Source organism: Amblyomma americanum, chromosome 2, assembly GCF_052857255.1.
Source record: "Amblyomma americanum isolate KBUSLIRL-KWMA chromosome 2, ASM5285725v1, whole genome shotgun sequence".
Taxonomy (NCBI): Eukaryota; Metazoa; Arthropoda; class Arachnida; order Ixodida; family Ixodidae; genus Amblyomma; species Amblyomma americanum.
The window spans coordinates 41,530,149-41,552,541 of NC_135498.1; the positions used below are offsets into that span (position 1 = coordinate 41,530,149).

General features: G+C 47.1%; 1 protein-coding gene across 1 annotated transcript; it reads left to right on the forward strand.

The window, feature by feature from the left end:
- Nucleotides 1-79: 79 nt before the first annotated feature.
- On the forward strand, nucleotides 80-21,274 carry LOC144118508 (neprilysin-1-like). Its single transcript, XM_077651431.1, has 20 exons — nucleotides 80-132; nucleotides 545-669; nucleotides 998-1,069; nucleotides 1,516-1,677; nucleotides 3,321-3,407; nucleotides 4,030-4,232; nucleotides 5,467-5,649; nucleotides 6,202-6,288; nucleotides 7,393-7,523; nucleotides 7,830-8,061; nucleotides 11,014-11,091; nucleotides 11,895-12,007; nucleotides 12,785-12,843; nucleotides 13,615-13,666; nucleotides 16,615-16,682; nucleotides 17,950-18,080; nucleotides 18,435-18,500; nucleotides 19,162-19,269; nucleotides 19,601-19,677; nucleotides 21,169-21,274. The coding sequence occupies exons 1-20, from the start codon at nucleotides 86-88 to the stop codon at nucleotides 21,266-21,268; spliced, it is 2,181 nt and encodes a 726-aa protein (XP_077507557.1). The 5' UTR covers nucleotides 80-85; the 3' UTR covers nucleotides 21,269-21,274.
- Nucleotides 21,275-22,393: the final 1,119 nt, after the last annotated feature.

The window sequence follows — 22,393 nt, forward strand, 5'->3', positions numbered from 1 at the left end:
GAGCTTGCCTGTTCTTCACTCATATATGTTTATGCCCATGGTGGACTTAGTATTTGCTGCGTTCAATCTTCCCAGCTGACCAACAATGCCTCCTGCACCACCGGAGGCCCCAGGTCGGCAAATAGAAGTCGTGTGAGTCAACCTTCTTCAAGTTTGTATGTAGAAACAGCTCAGTTGTGCGGCTAGAAGCGCTTCTAGCACTGAGTATTCCGTGCATATCAAAAGACTGGTAATTCAGTCAGTATTCGCTGCCTCCTGCCAAGTTCAGAGTCTTACGAGAGCTAGGTCTGGAACAGCTTAGAAAGTTCATTGGTTCTAAGAATACTGCACAGTAAAATGCCGAGACATGTAGACAGCTAGCTAGCAATGTATAATGCTTGGTGGGATCGGGGATTAACAACTACAGAACAAGTGACGCCCTTCATTTCACTCCGATAGAAATGTGAACCTCATAAGCCCTCTATGAAAACGGCGCCATGTGAAACCCAGTATCGGAGCCCTTCAGTGCACCCCTAGAAGAGCCCCACCACTCGCGTGCGTGCAGACCTCCGCCTTCGAAGGCCGACAACTTCCTCAACACGTGCGTCACCATCGTCGCCGTGCTGATCGTGGTCACGCTGATCGTCATGGGCTTCATCTTGCTCAAGTGCTTCAGCGTCCAGGAAGTCTGTGAGGGCTGTTCACTTCGCATCGCTCCACTCTCCGGCTCCGTTTTCGCTCATTGACGAGGGCGAAAAAAGTTTCGCATTTTAGGTCTTGCACGGCATGCAAATACTGTCACCATTCCAATAGAAGGTGCACTTTAAGTAGGAACTGTGCTTCTGATAGTGCAGCAACAAGCACTTGTTTAAATAGCAGCGCTGATTGTTTTCTTTTCTCCCCTTGGAATCTTAGTGCACTGTCACTGCAGAAGCTCTGCGGAGAGTTTTTTCACAGTTCTGTGTGTCTGTTACAAAACTGATTTTGTAAACAACTTCCACTCTCTCTTTTCTTTCAGGTAACAGGACGATAACCATCTCAGATACGAACACCTCTCTGTCCTGTGAGAGCGAGGAATGCAAGGCGTATGGTAAGCGAATTGATCTTGCCATTGACTGTACACTCATGCACGAGCCCATGTTTTCGAGCACTTGCAGCATACCAGCGGAGCCTCAGCATGCTGCAAGCAAAATTCCCACAATTGAGTCCTTTGGTATCGTACGGTTCGACCTCCCACTCCTTCGGCAGATCTCTAAAGCGACCCGACCCGCGGTAGGAAGAATTAAGGTGGCAAGGCAGGTAGTACATCTGCCGGCTTATAGCCTTAAACTTCCCGCCAAAAGGATGAGATTTGCTTTCATACGCGTTTCCGAAAGTGTGTCTCCAATTTCGAACATTGCATTACCGGACTGACCACTTCAAGCATCTTGAATGCTCATTTTAACGGCACTTGAAGCGGAAGGGATGCGCTCGATGAGCACCCATGTCTGGCGCTTTGGCATGTGTAACCCGCTAATTAAACCTCTTTGTTGGCAGCGCTGTTGATGCGCTCCTCCAAGCTGGACTTCCAGGAGGCGTGCGAAGACTTCTACGAGCACGTGTGCGGTGGCTGGACGCGCATGGCCAAGGTGGCGCCGGACGAGGTCTTCAAGAGCGTCGCGAGGGACACGCGCCGGGCCGTCGAGGACCAGGTCTCCGGTGAGGGCTGGCGACAGTATAGTGTCTTGTCTGCATGCGCAGTCCTCCTCCTGCCTATTATTGCATGCATGACGTCAACAGGAAATGTTCCATTGTAGATGTTCGTTGTCCGGCGTATAGCTTCGATACATATGGCCAAAATACTTGTAGGGCTACGCTTACCGGCTTAGCGGACTGTTCAGCGAAAGCTTTTTCGGCTTCGGTTTAGACATTCAAGTCAACCCCATCCAGCCACGCGCCCCACCCTGTCTCTCTTCCCTCTTCCTCCTCTCCCCTAAACATGGAAAGAAGGATATCTGAGTCATGCTGAGTCATGCTGCGTTCCAGAATGAGTCATGCTGCGTTCCAGTCATGACATTCATACGTCACGTTTCGTCATTAATGACTACACATGTTCGTTACATATGTTGTGATCTCATAAACCGGTGTTCTGACGTCATCCGAATTTTGTGCCATGGACGACGACGCGACAGACACTGCCTTTTGTGCTAATTGGAGATATAATGCTTTCGCATTAAAAATCTTTAGAAGTTTTATCAAAATCACGCTCTGTATTACAAAAGGCAGAATCGCGTGTGTGTGCGTTTGTTTTTGAAACCAATTTTTTTTTGTTCCTTTGCTGCTTCTTCCTTTATCCGGGTTTTTATAAAGCGCACTTACATCGCACAGCACACAGGCGTTTTTGTATTTCGTTGAAGGCGAAATGCAAAAGTTTACAATTTACAGCTCAGAATTTGCAATTTGTTTGTGGCTGCGTCACTTAGATGAGCAAGTCGCCCATCGTACACTTCGTCACGTAATAATAATAATAATAATAATAATAATAATAATAATAATAATAATAATAATAATAATAATAATAATAATAATAATTGGTTTTGGGGGAAAGGAAATGGCGCAGTATCTGTCTCATATATCGTTGGACACCTGAACCGCGCCGTAAGGGAAGGGATAAGAGAGAGAGTGAAAGAAGAAAGGAATAATTAGGTGCCGTAGTGGAGGGCTCCGGAATAATTTCGACCACCTGGGGATCTTTAACGTGCACTGACATCGCACAGCACACGGGCGCCTTAGCGTTTTTCCTCCATAAAAACGCAGCCGCCGCGGTCGGGTTCGAACCCGGAAACTCCGGATCAGTAGTCGAGCGCCCTAACCACTGAGCCACCGCGGCGGGTATCGTCACGTATTTCCAGAAACCACATTTCTACCATGGAATAACATTGCGCTCCTGAACTGTCTCTCCTTGCTAAATGTTTCGTAAGTAGAAACGAGAAAGCTGGCAGATAGTATATATGCGAAGCGTGACGAATCCAGTGCCAGGCTCCGGGCGTTTCGAGAACGCGGCAGGTTTTAGCATTTCTAAGCGTGTCTTGTTGTTCGCGCCTACAGGAGTAAATTAAGAAAAGAATGCATGTCTGCCGTTTTGCGGGGTTGGTGCTACGCCGGGAATAACAAAACACGATCATAGGCTTAATGACTCAAATCGAGCGAATTTACCGACCGAAACTAAAATCGTCTGCGCCCAGTACGCGCTTAAAAGTTACGGACTGGTCGAGTTGAGGGCAGCTGTGTGGAGCATGCAGCACGTGTGGTCGTTCACATAGCGTACTGTTGTTTTTTTCTCACTCGATGAATTGTTGCAGAAATACTGAACAACACCGTGATATCGTATCGGGATCAGACGGCAGCCCAGAAGGCAGCTGCTCTCTACCAAGGCTGCATCAACATAGGTACGTAACCCCCCCCCCCCCCTGAAAAAATTGTTCGAGCCTGTGAAAAATCGTTACCTGGCTTCCACGTTAATTAAAGATATACCCTAAATTGACGTGCTAGCCAGAGCGTAGTTTTAACGGGCGCCGAACAAGCTGGGATATTTCAAGATATACCCTAAATACTAAACTAACGCGAGAATATATTCTCGCGTTCTCGAGTTAATGGCCGCCTAGTTTGACCTCCATGCATACCTGGTTGTATGTAATTGTGCCGTGTTTTTATGAAAAGAGATCAGTGCACTAATTTCCTACATTCAGTGCAGCTCTGCGACGGCCCCACCCGTCTGGGGCATTTATTGACGTCATTGGTACAGCGCGCAAGAGCAACATCCGCACTGTTTGTAGTACGCGCCCTTTGTGACGTCATTGGTACAGTGCCTATGCGCCCTTAGTGACTTCACTGGTGTAGTGCATATGTGCCCTTAGTGGCGTCATTTATATATTGCCTTTGTCCTTAGTTTCCGTCATTGGTTCATTGTGCAAGAGCCGCATTCGCACCTTCTTATTTATGCCGTGTCCGAGCCTTGTCTTTCACGCACATCTTCATATGCACCGTGCTTCCATTTGGGGGCTCGCGCAGACCTTCGCAACAGCAAGGGCACCAAGCCGCTGGAGGACCTGCTGGCGCACTACGAGCTGCCCCATTGGCCCGTGGTGAACCGGACGCAGCAGTTCCGCGTCTTCTACATGCTGGGCAACGCCGTGCGGGACCTGCGCCTCGACGCGCTCATCTCGGTCAGCGCCCAGCTAGACTACCACAACAGCGAGCGGTACATCCTCTACGTGAGTATATTGCAAGCGGTCCCCGACAGCTTCGGTCGGTGCATTTCGCGCATTTCACACGAATACACCAAATGAGTGGAAAACTGTTGCCCACCACAGTGCACGGATTAGTTAAGAATTAACGTTCGCCGCTGTGTAGTGGTATTTTTCACACCTATAGTGACCGGTGCACTATGTCATGCCACGTACCAGGCCACGCAGTACCGAACCGCACCGTACCGTACCGTACCAAATGAAACAATACCGTATCGTATAGATATAAAGGAGGCAGGGAAAGAAGAAAGAAATAAAGAGGTGCCGTAGTAGAGGGCTGACATCGCACAGCACACGGTACCTTACGATACTATACCATATCATTATCATACCGTGCCCTATCATACCATGCACTTTACCCTTCGCGGTGGTCCAGTGGTTAAGGGCACCCCGCTGCTGAATCCGAGGGAGCAGGTTGAATACCACCCGCGGCGGCCGCATTTCAATGAAGGCAAAATGCAAGGCACCCGTGTACTGTGTAATGTCAGTGCACAATAAAGAACTCCAGGTGGTGGAAATTTATCTGAAGCCCTCCACTACAGACATCTCCCATATACTAAGTGTCACTTTGAGATGTTAAGCCCCTTATACCATACCATACCGTAACATACCATGCCATACCATACCATACCATACCATACCATACCATACCATGCATACCGTACGATGCTACGCAACACCATTCCTACAATACCATATCATATCATGCCATAGCCATTAGGGCTTCGAGGGAAGGCAAAAATTTTGAGGATGCTTAAGCTTCGTCTTTAAGAGTGAGACGCGACAGCGTGTTGCAGCGTTGTCAAGGGGTGCACGGAACGTCACCGCCCGTTCGGCGCGACGCGTGGCCCGTTGAACAATTTAAGGGAAGGACGCCTGTCTCACATATCTCGGTGGACACCCGAGCCGGGCCGTAAGGGTAAGAAAATGAAATTAAAATTCGTTTTAAGGAAAGGTAATGGCGCCTGTCGCAATTCTCACTGGACACCCGCACCGCGCCGCAAGGAACGGAAAATCCGTTCCCTTACGGCGCGGTTGAGGTGTCCACTGAGATGCGCCATTTTTCGCTCATGACACCGACGACACTGGCTTTTCTGCGACACGAGCTCCTTAACGCTGTCGCGTTAATAAGGAAGTGAAACCTCTCGAGCGTACGCGTCTGCTGCTGGGCGCGCATTGGGAAGAGATATGTCCGACGCAGATCGGGCAGCCTTCGTTCGGCGTGGAGACGGCCGTGCTTCGGGGCCGCTACCGCACGCCCTTCTTCCGCATCCTGCACCGGTACAAGCTGTACATCTACCGCTGCGCCCTGCTGCTGGGCGCCAACGTAGCCGCCGCCGACATCGTCAACGACATCGTCTCCTTCGAGGCCAAGCTCGCCGCCGTGAGTGCACCCTCCCGGATACTCGCCATGAGGACTGGCACGGACCCAGCGTGGGATGCATGCTCAAGATGTCCTTCGTATACGTTAACTAGCAAAGCAAATTATTTCTGTACAAGTTTTAAGAAATCAACGTAGCGGCCCTCCACTACACCTTGCCTCATGGCCTGCAGTATTTTGCTAACGCAAGAATCTATTAATCGTCAATTACTAATCGCTGATTTGATTTACTGCGGTATTTTCTCATTTTTCGAAGTACTGATACATGCATAAAAGCAGTGAGTGTGGATTACTGAAAACCACGTCGCGCATTAGAGGACTGTTCCTTCGAATCACAATGAGAATTTTATATGGTTATTACGCGGAATGCTTTAACTTTTTATACACGTGAACACAACAAGGTCGATCGCGCTCAAGGAAAACTCTGCAACTTGGGCACCACGCAACAAAGTGTGTCTGCTGCCGTAGCGGGGCCAGCAACTTACGAAAATCGGAGAACACAGATTCGGACTTGCCGCCTGAGAATAGCACTGGCTTTTATTTGCATCTTCTCAGATCTCGGAGCCGCCGACCGTGGTACGCAACCCGCAGAGCGTCTACAACTTGATGTCGCTCAAGATGCTCGAAGGCGCCATACCGGAGGTGAGGGAGCGCCACACACTCGCTCTCCTTTATTCGAGCTCATAATTTCTCCCCCACACGAGGCACAGACAGCTCCAGCATTAAAAGGAACAGCCAGTTTGCATATAAGACCGAATCCTGTATTTACTTCTGCACTGAAATTGAGGCATCATTGGGCGTACTTATCAGACCAAAGGAATACTACTCTGAACAAAAAAAAAGCGCGCTTTTCACTCATTTTTATGGAATAATTATTGGTTGAACGCGAATAATGTGTTTCCTCTTAAATTGTAGCTATCTGTAGACAAAAACTAGGAATGTTTTCCAAATTCTGGCCCACTTGTAGCAAAGGCGGCAGTAGCCCGGCTGGAGACAGCTCGACGTTATTTTGCTGCTGCAGCTTCACATGCGCACTTCGGTGCGATCGTGTTGGATTAATTCCTTGAACAAACTATGGCGTCAGTTTCTTCTCAGCGTTTCAACTGTAGAATAGGGTTTGTCTAAAAAACAGGAGGGAATATATATAGGCAGCGAAAACGGGGCTCTCCGAGCCCAGCCAACCTGAACGCAGACTAGCGCACAGAGATGGCCCATCTCGTAATTTGCAAGACGGATAAGATCCGCCTTAGCCTCGGCAAAGATATGCTCATTATTCGAGGTGTTCCCGCAGAATTGACGTTCTAACGTTGTTCTTGTTACTCTGGCATATCCTGCTTTCTGTGTTTCACGTTGATCGTCTCAGCCTCTGACCGCGCAGTAGAATATGTGAACGGAATAAAGTAAGCCATAAATACAGAACAGCACTGCGACAAACGTGACACTGAAAAAAAGAGGAAGTCTTAACACCGTTATACTTATGTACGGCTGACAGTTCAGCTGTGAGCTGAGTGTACCGCAGTCGTATGCCTATCTTCTTAGGTGTCCCGGCTTTTCACTCTACAGCTCGATAGCCATTTTCAGCTAGCCCGAATTCCTGTTGTGCCGAAGTGCTGTGAGCGCAATGTAAATTACGACGATAGTTCGAGACCAGCCGTGCTGCCTGGCATTTTATAAACTGTCCTCTAGCGTAACACAAATAGCGTTCACGGCGAAGACTACCTTAACGCCCCCTGGTGGCCACCGCAGATCCGCTGGGTGTACTTCCTGAACATAGTGCTCAAGGACGTGGGCGTGTCCCTGGACCTCGATGACCACGTTGTCGTGATGCATCCCCTCTACCTGAAGCGTCTCTCGCGGCTCCTCAAGGAGGTGCCCAGGTGAGTTGACGACATATTCATTCTGACTATCGTTTCTGCCTGTGGCGATGCTGTCACAGCGGGGGCTCTATCGCACCTTCTGTATGCCTCCTGGCAGCGCCATAAGCCCCATATGGCTCAGGCGGCCGTTGTCCTTCGGAGGCAGGCAGTAGTTGGTGTTAGGTCTAGGTCACCAGGTGGTACCCGTAGTAGATGCCCTGGAGAAACCCCCACACACAGCCGCTTTCGTATACAGGCAAGCTCGTTTCGCAGTGGTCCCGTGGCCGCAACCTCATCTACTCCCCCCTCTCTCCCTCTGCCTCGCAGCTCGACGGTGGCCAACTACATCGGCTGGCGCATCGTGCAGACGATGGGCATCCACACCATGGACCGGTTCCGGCGGTCGCGCTTCCGCTTCGACCGCTACCGCTACCTGGTGCAGGACATCGTCGAACTGCCGCGCGAGTGCGTGCGCCTCACCAGCCAGATGCTGTTCTTCGCCGTGGGGCGGCTCTACTTTGACCGGCACATCAGCAAGCCGGCCGAGCGCTACCGCAAGGTGCGCTCGATGTCTGAATCACACACGGGCCGCTGAACTGCACGTGATTCACATCAACTATCTATTCGCGTCCCTCAATGTTACGCTGGGTCTGCGTACAAACTAATGCCTCAAAGTGCAGAGTGTTCTTGGGCCTCTAGTGAGCGCCAACTCTCTGCATTTCACTCGACAAAAGCAATGCTGACATTTCTCGAGGACACGGGACTAATCTTAACCCAGTGAATGTTCTTGAACGACGGAGTGATAGACAGGGAGGGAGCGAGTGAGCGTGTGTTTTTCTTTTTTTTTGGGGGGGGGTGGGGGTGGGGGGGGGGGGGACAGCACGTCGAGAGCATTAACGTCTACAACATCCTTTCGCGTGATACCAGTTTTCCTCACGTGCTTCCTAGCAGTGATCTAAACAAGGTTGGGGTCGGTCATGTTTCAGCTGGAGAGGGTACCACGCTTTAAGTTGCTATGACACTACAGTTCTTCTAGCCTCTTGTCCCATGTATAGTTTGCTCATCAGGGAGCAGGCACACGGTATATAACCCTTAGTTACGGCGCAATATGTGCAACAATGCTTCGGTGACGCTTCACACTGGATACGTTCCGACGTCCCCGTGACTTCATTTTCCACCGACGCCCTTAGGTGTACGACCTGGCTGAAGAGGTGCGGGATGCATTCGCCGTCCTCATAGACATGAACACCTGGATGGACGTCGAGACCAAGGACAGGGCCCGGCAGAAGGTGGGTCGGTGTGCCCGAGGCGATAGCAACGAGCAAACTTTGAGAGAACGATTGCTCCCTGCACCGCGGTGCTTATCGCGTTTATACTCCCGCTCATAAAGTTTTTCCTCCTTTATGCTGAAATTACTTAACCGATGTAGCTGAGATGTTGTACTAAAGATATTTAACCGTGTCTATTTTCGATGTGGTCACCACTAGCAGCGATGCACAATAGCTGCGGCATATGCCATGGCAGAAGCATGGGGATGAGTTTTTTTGCCTCACCTTTACTGCCGTCATCACACTTCTTACTCTCGTCCAAGAAGTAAGAGCAAGAGGACCTTGGTGTGGGCTAGTTGGTGTGGGCTTGGTGTGGCTTGTCAGTCTGTGTCGTAGATGTAAGAGCACCCGAAAGATGCACATATGCTGCATCCAACCACCCCCAGTTCCGTGCGCTGTTATTGGTTTCAGCAGTTCAGCAGCAGTCCATGTATTTTTCCGACGGCGTCCAAAGGTGCCAGAAACGCATAGCCGCTGTGGGGCTGTATAAAATATGAGCATGTATTGGGGAAAAACTGAAATTCTGTATCTAAACACGAAGGTAACACCATTAAATCACGCCAGGTAAAACGTTATAGCATAGGAAAGAAACGTGTGTTGAAGATCCCTCAGATTACGCTATCGCATCCTGTCACACTCCAAATCGAGTTTTCAGACAGTCCAAGATTTTACGGGTGAGCGAAAAACTTGTCCTCTCTGAATAACTCAGTACCAGACAACATCCAAATTGTTTTTTAAGGAGGAAGCGTAAAGGACTAAAAGCCCCGAGAAAGATGCTGGTCCCTTAAGGAGTAGAACAGCGCTGCAGGGGCTGAAAACCATTACTGCAAAATCTCAGCTGTTTCAAAACAACTGGCTGAGAAATTTAATGAAAAAATGGATGCAGCTGAAAATACCTAGAAGCCATTTTAGTTCGCTTCAAATTTGGTTTAAACTACAATCCTGGGACGCAAGAATATTTTCCTGTAGTACATCTTACACATTTAGCAGCCATGCTTAGAACTTGTCATAGGAAGAGAAAAGAACGCTTTTTGTAGCCAACTGCTGCAGCTGAGAACACACGGATTTCGTCCTTCGAGTATTTTTGAACGACGCGCTGTAGTTGAAAGTTGTTGAGCAAAGTTTAGTAGTTGGCCAGCTAGGTAGTAGTTCAGCGTAAACTTCAATTGATGAAGGCATTTTACAGCATTACCGCAGCAGCTGAGTAGTGATTTTAACATCCGTCCAGCATGCGGCAGGTGCGGGTTTCGATCGCCAATACCGTTGGGTTCCCACCACTGATACAACGGCTACAAACTTTCCCCTCACCTCGTGCTAGGCTCATCTGCGTGAAATGCTTTGGAATGAACCCCACCTTGTGCCATGGCACTCTTTGGCTTGAGCTGCCCTTGCGCCAGAAAAATTCATCATCATATATTTGCAGTATTGTTCAGCGACTGCCAAGAGCAAAAATTGGAGAGATGATGCGACCACTTACAACAGTGTGTCGTGTACTATACTCTCGCGCAAAGGTGCTAAATTAATGGGCTTAGAAGACAGGAGTGGCAGGTGCACTTTGCAATGGCAAATGGCATCATGTTGCTTACAGCGGGTGCGCATGACAATACTCGTAGCTGATTTGTTTAAGCACCAGCGGCGCTGCATGCGACATACAGCTGTGGCACCCTTTGGCGCATTCGTAAATCTTCGAAAACGAACGTGCATGTAAACTATAGTATGACAGTAGTAAACAGTTTTACGAGGATGCTAATCCGCATTGTCTTCCTGGCTATTTTCTCGCTGCAATCGCTATTTTCTCGCTGCATTCCAGCACTAAGGAAGAAAAGAATACGAAGACGTTACTTGTGGTACATAACTTCTGTACACCGCAGTGTCGCCTGGGACAAACTTGTTAAATACTATAGCTTCATACTGACCGAACATATCTGCAAGTGAATTCTAGAGGCCCGTGTACTGCACGATGTCAGTGCACGTTAATGAACCCCATGTGCTCGAAATTATCCGGAGTCCTTCACGACGGCGTCCCTTATAGCCTGAGTCGCTTTGGGACGTTAAATCTCCTTAAACCATAAACCATATTTATGAACTACCACAACAATTCTCTGCAGTTTCTCAAAAACGAATTTTCGTAGCAGCAGCATCCGCGCCCGTGTTTTTTTTTTTTTTTGCTTTTCTTGCTGCAGCTCCACCATCTGCAGCTTAACATCGGCTACCCTCCGTGGATCAGGAGTGACCGCGACTTGGACGAGTACTACAGGGACGTAAGTATGCCGCAGTTTAAGAGCCAGCGTCCAATTTTTTCCTTAATTATCTTTTCTGATCAACAGGTTTAAGCATGACTGTTAAGGGCTTCGGTATAACTAAGGAAAGCACGTTCCACGTGCGAGCTTTGCGACTGGAGCAATGACTACATCTACAATTTTTGGCCTGCTTCGGGTATGCTTAATGAATTTCGCCTCATAGCTGTTGCATCATTAATGAAGTCATTTCGCAATGTTGAAATGGTGTAAAATGGCTGGTGAGATACTGATACTACCGAACCGATACTTAATGTTTGCTTTTGGTTTTTCCTTATTGAATTCGACGTGCTATTTTTATACGGGCTATTTGACAGTAACGTTCGCCGGGATACCGTGCGCCCATCAAACATTTTGTTGGCAAAATTTTGAGTGTTGTGTTGGGTTCGGTTCAGTGGCACATAGGCAGCTAAGGCCATCATGCGCAAAATTTTATAAAAGTTCTTTAATGTATGCCTTCGCATTCGTAATTATTCCGTTCGCGGCTTCATGCATCTAAAGCTGGCGACAGGTCGCTTCTTAACACTTTTGCCCTTTCCGCGACTATTCCTTTCCCTTGTTTACTACGTGACATGGGTACGAATTATGGTGGCTCCCGCGGACGCTAACAGCTGTGTACTCTGGATTCCCGAAGCAAAAACTTGTTCATGGATGCGAGCGGATGCTCATTGCATCTGTGCAGAGAATAAAAAAAAAAGTTATCATTGCCAGCTTGGCCTAGAAATTTCAATGGCCTTCATGCTGTGTTCTGGCCCATCGCCTCGCAGCTGACCGACCTCCGCAAGGAAGAGTTCTTCGTGAGCTTCCTCAAGGTGCTCCTCATCCACAGCCGCATCGGGTTCTCCAAGCTGCGTAACGTGCGCAGGGCCCCGGACTTCGGGTGAGTATGCATGTGACAATACACACCCCTGTGTAGTACAGGATATGCCTTAGCCTTCTCTCTCTCTCGTTGCTGCAAATGTCACATGCGGAAACCCCTGTCCTGCTCCCTTTGATTCGCCTGAAAACTGGATTCTGCCGCGTGTGCTGATGCGAGCATTATGCGATCATGATGTTGCTTAGCGGAGATTGACTAGCTTAAATGTGCCAGCTGTTCATGTGCAGTGGTAGGTGTGCGTCCCCACCTGGCCACTGCGCATGCGCCGCTGACCCTTGTGCTTACGACTATGTGTTGTAGTAGGCCTCCGCTATGTAAAACCTATATTACCCTGTCTCTTCATTCGAATACAGATATATTGGCGGTTCGGAAAACGTTTATGAGATAGATCTGCTGCGCGCTGGTGAAGTGACGGCTAAGGTTACTCCTTGTTTCCTGGGATTTTTGTCTTGACATTTTTGTTATATTTGACCGAAACATGCAGCAGAAAAAAGCAAGATGCGAAACGGGAAGCTGCTGCTTTCAAGTGGTCCGTAAATTTCTTGAAGGCGCGTCCTAAAATTTGTACTTTTCAAATGAGCAGTAGCACTGGACTTAGAATGAATCGCTCGACGTTATCCAATGCGAAAATACTATGGAGAGATCGCAGTAGACTTGTGTGACGTACCAGCTTTATATGGAGCGTCCTGTTGATTTTTCACTTGTCCTGCTCCAATTAGCGACACCGAGCAGACGCGATGTCGCTTCGGCGTTTCTCTAAGTCGCCGACCTGTTTTTCAGCTGGTATCCTGGAAGCATTGATGGCTCGACTTTCTACAGCCATCTTGGCAACTACATTCGTAAGCATCTCAATTAGTTCTCTGCAGCCTCTTGATATATACCAAGTGAAATCCGAACTCTTTGTCGAGAGTAAGTGGAATCTTGTCGTCATTTCGAACTCGCTGAATCTAACTTCCCTTTTTTTTCAAACTCCTGACTGGCCACGGCAACATAATTGCTTTAAAAAGTGACGCCTGGTCCATCGTGTAAATTCTCCATTAGCAAAATTGCAAAGTTTCTGGTGTAATACTGTCCGAGATGGCCACCCTCTTCTATAAACAACAGTAATTTTGACACTGTGCGCAACCCTGTCCGCGAACGTTGAACATTCCCGAAAGGCTTCTCGATACTAATCGACTAAACTCATCTCACTCTCTCGCTTACCACCAGGTTCGTTTGAGAATAAAAATTTGGCCAGACTATGTAATACTGCTCAACATCCGCACATAATTATGGAACAACATGCTTATTCAGGCTCCTGATTTTTTTCTTACCAAGGTTGTTGACCATGTGGGTTGACACAAGCGCAAGCTATCCTCACTTGCATCACGCCACAGCACTGAGGTGTTCAGGGAGAACAAAAATTATATCACTAATGCATCACAGTTGGCCACAGTAAACACATATATTCTTACCTTTTCCGCATGGCAAGACAACATTTCCCTTGTCTTCTGCTTGTTCATGCGCAAGACGTATATTTTTTTTGTTTTTCGAATATTTGGAAGGTATGATGCAGTAGAGCGGATACTAGAAAAATTTAAACTGAATTTTTTCGCCCCTCCCACCCTCAGTTCTGCCGGTGGACTACATCCAGTACCCATTCTTTCTGCTGGAGATGCCTCCGTGAGTAACCCATTCTGCAACACACTCAGCCGAGAATCGATTCAAACAGCGCACCAGTTTATTTTGAACGCCAATGGTGTTGAGGGAAGCAGACAAAAATCCTGAAGATGGGCTTGACTTTGTCCGCGGACATACAGCAAGCATACATAAATAATAGAAATACATGATCACTAAGTTGATTCGAGATAAATGGGTGGTTGTACTTCAGAATTTGTAGTCCATCATTTCTTCGCAAGCGCGGAATTTCCCATTGTTGAAATTGGCGAATGTTAGGTGCATATGTTTTCGGAGATAAATTTTTATCTTAAAAGCGTATTGTTTATTTAAACGCTTTCCTCCTAGCGCTTGATGGACATTGTTCTGTTAATTTCAGAGATGCATGTCACATTCAATTTTCTAAAATATAGCGTCTTTGTAGCTGTCATGTGGAACATTCATAATTATCCGAACTGCCTTTAATAACGCGAGAGCGGCCGGACCCAAGTGGGCCACATAGGTCACGTGACAATGTTGCGGCATCACAACTTGCCCACCGGATTGTGAGCAAACTCACCACAGTGGCAGGTGGCACTTAAAATTATGATTCGTCGCGAGAGGTTGCTCTATAAGCGCAACCTGGGTCTCACAAGCCCCACCTGTGGCAGCACCTGCCATCGCAGGGCAGTGGCGCATCGCTTAACAGCTGCACCACTGCGCCAGGAAGGGTATGGGTACTCCCATGGATCTATGAACGTTAAGTGGAGAATGACCAATTCCGCATATACGGGCACTAACTCATTACCGCTATCGCGTCACATCCATAAGGCGGAGCTCTAGTGTCCCCTACACATTTTTTTTTCCTATCTGTAAAGTTTCGTTAGATTTGTGTTAATGATTGTACCCCACATCAGATGGCAGGCAGTAGTATGTGCGTAATAGCAACGAGGATTTATAAATTAAAAGCTTAATTTTTGGCAGCCACGAACTTAATTTAGAAATGACGCCAGTAAGGTGAGATGTTAGAGGTTAAAAAATCGATATAAGCATTTCCTGAGATATGCTGTTTAAACAGCACGTCACGATATTAGGGGCAGGCACGACAAGTTTATTAGAAGTAACTTCAGTGACCCTTTTATGTCTGCTGTGCGGTTTTTGGCTGTGGGCAGGGCAGCCGTTGTTTTATCAATAATGATACTGACAGAATTTGGCTTACCTCATGATACTATTAATAGTTTGCTATTCGCTTTGGAAAATGTAATTTGGATTTGATGCTCTCTGATAGTAGATGCGTAAACGTATATCACAAAATTCACTCTATATAAATCAAGAAGTCATTCACATATAATACTGTCCTGGGGCACACCTGCACGAACTTGTTTAAGGGCAGATAAAAATGATTGACAACCTACTGTTGGCGGTGCACAAGGTACGATTGTATCAATGCAAGTAAGAGGGCACGAAAATCGTAACTAAATTTTTCTAGGAGCATGAAGTGATTGATAGAATCAAAGACCTTTGAGTAATCAATGAATGCGCCTTATTTACGCATCTGATGTTCATATGAATCTAATACGATCTGCTTTTCTGCTAGTAAAGCCGTTTCTGTTGATGCATTTCTTGGAATCAAGTTGCACAGGTGTAATTAGCTGGTCCAACAATAAATCAGAAAATGCGACTATGTATTAGCTTCTCCACGCCTTCAGAAAAAACCTGGATTATAGAAATGTGCATACCATTTAAAAGCTTGTTTTTATCCCCACCTTTGTACGCAAGCTGTTCTTGGCCAATTTGAAGTATTTCAGGGAATGTTCCACCAGAAAAAAATAAGTTTAGAAAGTATACAACAGCTGTGTCTTACCGATACTCATCTATGAGGCGGAAACGTGGAGGCTAACAAAAAGGATTCACCTTAAGATAAAGACAACGCAGCGAGCTATAGAAAGAAAAATGGTAGATGTAACGCTAAGGCCGGAAGCAGGCCTAGTGGGCGAGGGAACAAACGTGGGTTAATGAAACCGTATTCGAAATCAAGAGGTAGGGCATGTAATGCGAAGGCCAGACAACCGCTGATTCTCAAGGGTAACGAAGTGCGTTCAAAGAGAGGGAAAGTGTAGCAAGGGCATCGGAAAGTTAGGCGCTCGGATGAGATTAAGAAGTTTGCGGGGATACGGTGGCCGCAGCTGGCAAAGGACAGAGTTAATTGGAGGGCACGGGAGAGGTCTTTGCCCTGCAGCGGGCTTAGTCAGGCTGATAAATGATGATGTTCTATCACTACAGCGTTATAAGATCTAGCGCATGCTTAACCGGTCGAATGACTAAACGCCTACATCTGTACCGTTGCTGTACAAGAGGGAAAATACAGCTGTATTTATTTCGTCTGCTGTACTTGGAGGTAAAAAGAAAACAGTAGACTGAGTACTTTAGTTCAAATTACAAGAGAAATCAAGATCATGTTGTGCATTACAGGTAACGAATAAAAACTGACCATTAAATCAATTTGCTGTGTACCCGATATAGTCATTTCATTTGAATGATCTCGTTCTGTTCAATGTGGTCGTATATCTTCCGATTTAAAGCGTGGTTGAGTCGTCTCCAGACCAGACCAGATCATTTAACTACATTGTTATACTGAAGAGACTATGCGTGTACCGTCTTTTTTCGTAACACCGCAGTCTATTCACTTTATTTCGTTGGGTCATAATAACTAAAGCCTCTTCGCTTTTAATATCAATAAAGCCCTTATACAAATAGCGTTTTAAACGCGCTAATTCTTTCAATAATTTCTTTGTCATCCATGGCTTTTACCTTTGTTAGTAATATTTTGGATTTTAAATGGAAATAATTCATTATAGTCAGTTCGAATTTTTTGTAAAAAGAATTGTAAGCAGCTTCAGGACTTGCGATGTATAAGACATCCCGCTAGTCTATACAGAACACACTTCTAGTCTAAAATTTTATCGTCTTTCCAGGCCCATCAATTTCGGCGCCCTTGGTTCCATCATTGGCCAGGAAATCACTCATGGTTTCGGCGAACATGGTGAGTATACGTGCATTTCCATATTGCACGTATGCGTTGTTTAAGTATCAATATGCAATGCGCGCCATGCATTCTGAAGACATCACTGTGAAGCTTAGCACCCGCTTCGTTAATTTGTGTCTTTACACCTAGCCAGTACAGAGCACACGTTAAAGCGCGACCTGAATTTAAAAAAGCACGTTTCGGTGCTCTATTGTCAAGCGTCGCGTAAAGAAAATAGTATGGTTTGCTGCGCTTGAAGGGACCATGAAATTATATTTAATGAAGTTGGGAAAAGCGCACGAGTGATCGGTATTCCATCACTCTTCACCGTTAAGAATTTTTAAACTAGCTTCATTAAAACCGAAGATATCGGCGATTGAACATGATGCTCCTGCTCGTTTTGCTCAATTCATACACGCCAACGCACCAGAAATCAGAAGAAAAAAAAAACAGGTCGGGACTGCCCCTCTCCGCGCCACATCCGGCAAACGCCCCACGGACACGGCCAATGAGAAGGCTGCACAGAGCACAGAGTGCCCATTTACGTCATCGGGGTAGGGACGGCTAAGAAAGCGCGATGAGGTGTCGCCCTAATTGGAGTAGCTCGCAGCAATTTTTTTTTATAACTTTTAAATTATAAGGTCCACGCAGAGCTTCGAAATTAGACTGGAATACACGCAAACACCGCCTCTACCGACCTGCTGCACTAGAACATGAACATGAAAATCATTTAGGGTCCCTTCAACCGCAGCCATATCGGCAAAGCTTTTTCAATAAATGTTTCTCCTCCTCCTCCTCCTCCTTCTCAGCAAAGTTTACTGGCCTCATCGTTAAGAAACCTAAATTTCGCTATGAGCAGGCAAGAACACCAGAGGATGTGAAGCGATCGTTAAGGATACATGCGAAACGATACAAATATCTTTCAGACCATGGAAAGTAGAGAAAAATATCACTTTTTTTCTTTTTGCTGCTGCTGCAGTTGTCAACGAGGGAATGTAGAAGAAAATATAGCATGAAGGCAGTGAGAGCTGAACCTACGACACCCGCATGCACTGCGTCGCGTGAGATTTTCTACCAACCAAGCTATAAAACGGCGGTAGTTCCCATTATGCCTTTCAACTTTGAGCTATCTTGATACACCGATGTGATACGTTCACTAATGCCTCGAGTGCTATGTGAAGTGTTTTCAAAATTTGCGAAATTAGGCGGCTCTGCAAAAATTCTCATGCAACCAATAGCATCAAAACAGACACCCTGTATGTATGCTTGTGGGCGCTGTGCGCAGGCGCCATGTACGATGATCGGGGCAAGCTGGTCGAGTGGTGGTCGCGTCAGACCCACCGCAAGTTCATCACGGGCTCACGCTGCCTGCTCGAGCAGTACGACCAGTTCACCAACCCCGTCACCGGCCGAAAGGTGGGTGACCCCCCTCTCACTCTGTGCACAAATCGGAGCCACCCCGCGACACCGAAGGCTCACGGATCTATGCATCAGGCTTTGACCTGTGCGCCTTGAACCGACGTCACAGTGGCTGCCACGTTGGTGGACTAAAACTATGGTGAAAACCTCCACACTTATTTAATTCGCTTATCGCCACCTCCTGTGGAGGTGCGGATTCTGTGCATGTGCATCCACACTTACGGCGTCCTTGGTGTCATGTGCAAGCCATACACAGTCAAGCAAGACTTGAGCAGAAGGATTTCAGACAGAAAAATATTTCGAAGTGGGGATATCCTGTCTTTCATGCAACATCTTTATCGTTTATTCCAGCTTAATATCAACGGCACCCTCGAAAGCAACATTGCAGACAACGCGGGACTGAGGCAGGCTTTCAAGGTAAGCCCGGTTCCAGGAAAAAGAAACAGAATACATCAGTACTTAGCGTTTGCACGGGTTTTTCTTGCAAGGGGGCAGGAAATTGATCTCTAAAAATATCCTGTGATAGAACAAGCGGCCAAGAATGAAAAAACTGAGGCGTTATTTTAAGGGCACACATGCACACATGAGTATTCATTCACAGTTTATATCTCTGAGCTGACTCCACTGCCACCTCAAGCACCCCAATTTTGTTCACGCATACTTGGACACGTTTGTAATAACAGTCAGCCGTGTTGTCTTGTATAACTTTCGCGTGTAGTAAAAGTGAAAGATAAGTGTCCGCTTTGAGTCTACGCATTTGCGTATCCCCCTCTTGCACGAGAATGTTTTGGCAAGCGTACTCCAGTGTCATATGTGCGATTCGACTAAAATATAATTCAGCTCATAAACCATAATACACCTTAATAGGCATATATTATTGACTTATTTGAAGCCATAACCACAGCCTTCCCACCTTCTTCCACGGATGCAGCACCACAGCAGCGTCTAAGTATATCCTACCATTTTCTGCGTGAAAATTGAAAATTGCTGACCAACTGAAATGTGCCAACCTCTTTTCTGACGTGTCGACAAAATCATTTCTTTTCGTTAACGCTGGTGCGTGCATTCTCGTACACAGGCGTACCGCGTGTACATGATCAAGTACGAAGAGCTGTACGGCATGTACGCCATCCCCGGGACGGAGCCCTACACCATGGACCAGGTCTTCTTTATCGCATACGCACTGGTGAGTGAGTAAGGCTCCCCGGCACAGAGGTTGTGTCACGTCTCTTCAATAGCGAACAGGCAGCACAGCTCGTGTCCTTTACTGCAAAAGCAGTGCTACTGCATCCCCCCCTACCTCCGGAAACCTGGCATCTGTTGAAGGGAAGCCTCCATATCCTCCAGAACCTTTACCAGAAGCACCAACCACCTCTACACCCGGCCCCCTCTCTACCGATAGGGTGCTGCAGGCTGGAAGTGCAGTAAACAAAGAATCACCACATTAAAGTATTCCACGTAGCACTTCACCTCGTCATATACATAGTTGACGTCATTCTCATTTCATTCCCTTTCAGTCGAGGTGCGAAGTTTCCCGCAAGAGGTCCATGTATTCGTACCTCAACCCTCGGGAAACGATACCCAGCCGCTTCCGGTGAGCACCTTCCTGCTTTGCAAAGTACCCAAACTGTCCATATTAATAATGCCTGCTCTTCTGTGTGCCATACATATTTTACGCTGGCACAATATTTCATGTGTATCTTGGGCAGCATAGAATTTTTTGCAGCTCACGCAACCCGAGTTCTTCACAATCAGTCAAACTTCCTCGTTAACCAACGCAAGGGTGCAACGTACACGAATCATAAAGTGCGGATGAACTGCTCATGAGCTGCCAAATTACCCGCCGCGATGTCTGAATGCTAACTGCGTTCGGCTGCTGAGTACGGTGACACTGGATCGCACCCCGACCGCGGCCATGTTTCGCGGGAGGCAAGATGCTGTACGAACAGCGTTATCTTGCCGGAACTCACCTATGGGGCATATGGCAGGTTCTTTCAGATCATTAATGGCAGTTTACCAATATCCCTCAGGAAAAAAGGGCGCAACAGCTGTATCTTACCGGTACTCACCTATGGGGTAGAAACGCGGAGGCTGACGAAGAGAGTTCAGCTTAATTTAAGGACAACGCAGAGAATTATAGAAAGAAAAATGGTAAATGTAAAGTTAAGAGACCGGAAGCGGACAGTGTTGGCGAGAGAACAAATGCAGGGTAACGACGTCCTAGTCTAAATCAACAGGAAGAAATGGGCTTGGGCAGGGCATGTAATGCGAAAGCAAGATAACCGCTGCTCCTTGAGGGTAACGGAATGGATTCCAAGAGAAAGCAAGCGCAGCAGGGGGCGGCATAAAGTTAGGTGGAAGGATGAGATTAAGAAGTTTGCGGGGAATCGGTGGCCGCAGCGGGCAAAGGACAGGGTTACTTGGAGAGACCTTTGCCCTGAAATTGCATGGTCAGGCTGATGATGATGATGAAAATGCAAAAATTACGGAGAGCACTTAAGACTGCTTACGTGCTTTGAATGTGCAAGCCTCGTATTTTAATTTCTATTTCGTTTTGTTATTTATTTTTCAACTGTTTTCTCTTCCTCTCTAATGACACAACTCCTCATTAGCATGCAGTCGTAAGGTAACGCATGTGCAAGGTTCACCTCTCTTCGCCAATAAACGTGGTTTTGTGGCCTATGGGTTGCGTGCTTCCCCCGCACCTTCAGAAGAAATTTTAATTTTCTTTGATACCATGGTGACGTCATTTGGTACTTTTGAGACCACTGCTGGTGGTCAACGCCGACGGTGGGTTCCTTTGCCATTTAGCCATATAATGCTTTAGCATTAAATGTGCTATACTGTGTTTCGCGATGTCACTGCACGCACGTCAAAGAATCCTGGTTTGTATAAATTAATCCGGAGCACTTAACTAATAATTATACGGCGTCTCATTCATCTTTCACTCCCTCCATGTCCACCGACTGGGAGACAGTTGCAGAGTTTTCAATTTCCTCGTTAAGAAATTTTCAGCCGCTAAAGCGGCGAGTGTCCCTTGAGAGCCGTTCTCATCTTGACGCTGCCTCTTGCGGCTTCCTCGCAGAACCATCATCCCACTGATGAATTTCGAGCGATTCTCGGAGGCGTTCGGCTGCCGCGTCGGCACCATCATGAACCCCGAGCAGAAGTGCATCGTCTGGTGACGGCCGCCGCTGCAGGGCGCTACTCTGCGCGGGCGCTACTCTGGTCGGCAGCAACGCGCACTGACGAAGTTCTGTGGAGCTCGCAGGCGGGGCTGCTTGCTCCTCGCTGCTTTTGGACGCCCGCGAGTTTCAAATACAAATAATCACGTTATATATTCAGCTTCGCAATGATTCCGACAGGTCGTAAAATATCAAAATATCGACGCATCGTCTTCACTAACACCGGGTGCAGCGCTAAGAGGGAATGCAGCTGCAGTGCAGGGGGGCAGGAGGGACGGGGGGGGGGGGAGAGCTTATGATCGGTGTTGCGACGTTGCGCTAGTCGCTTCGAGACTTTGTCTAAATTCATTTGTAACTTGAAATGTCGGAGGCGGCGATAATTACGCGCTTGCCCTTCAATATTTTATGCGATTTGAAACTAAAATATTGGTGTACGCTTATTGATAGATGCGTGTAAATTTACGCGTTCAGACAATTAGCATTTCTTTCCAATATATTCGCCTGTTAATTTTCATAGCGCCAATCCAGACATTCAGCCATGTCACAATACTTTCGCTGTCTATTTCTTCAGTACTCCTCCTTGTTAAAGAAATGTTTTTTTGCTGTGTCTTGCAGAAATAAAGTTATATTTCTACGTAGTACTAGAAGTGCAGAAATTGTGGACAAGCGCATTTTTTCAACGGGAAGTTTGAAGACAATTTTTTAGGTCGCAGCATGAAAATCATTGTCCGCAGATCCCTCCTCTGGACGCATGTAGTTTTGTGAGCTGTATTCTCTGAAACGCGAATCATTGGTTTTCTGAGGCAATTTTAGCTATACTCGGGGCAGATGGCGCCTCGCAGAAATTTATTACGGATTGCGCCATGCTAAGAGTCACATGAAACCGAATCGTCACGGCAAAGAAAGTTGTTCATTACCTTTGCTCTCTCCCATCTTCCAGCGGGAACGTTCTATATCTTCAGTGTTTGGATATGCTTAAATGCTTCCAATATGCCCACTCGCACCAACTGCCTACTGCATTAGTCTTAGAATGTGAACAACAAATTTTCAACCGTTCAACAGCTTCCTGACGGGCGGTTGCCGTCTTATCGATGGTCTGCGACGTATACATCTGCCAGCCGCGCC

What these genes read in the sequence shown, in the direction of transcription:
- LOC144118508 (XM_077651431.1), top strand. Translation starts at nt 86, where the DNA reads ATGCCTCCTGCACCACCGGAGGCCCCAGGTCGGCAAATAGAAGTCGT. An exon ending in GCGAGCGGTACATCCTCTAC is followed by an intron (nt 4,233 to 5,466) that starts GTGAGTATATTG and finishes TGTCCGACGCAG; the next exon opens with ATCGGGCAGCCTTCGTTCGG. An exon ending in CGGCCGAGCGCTACCGCAAG is followed by an intron (nt 8,062 to 11,013) that starts GTGCGCTCGATG and finishes TTCTTGCTGCAG; the next exon opens with CTCCACCATCTGCAGCTTAA.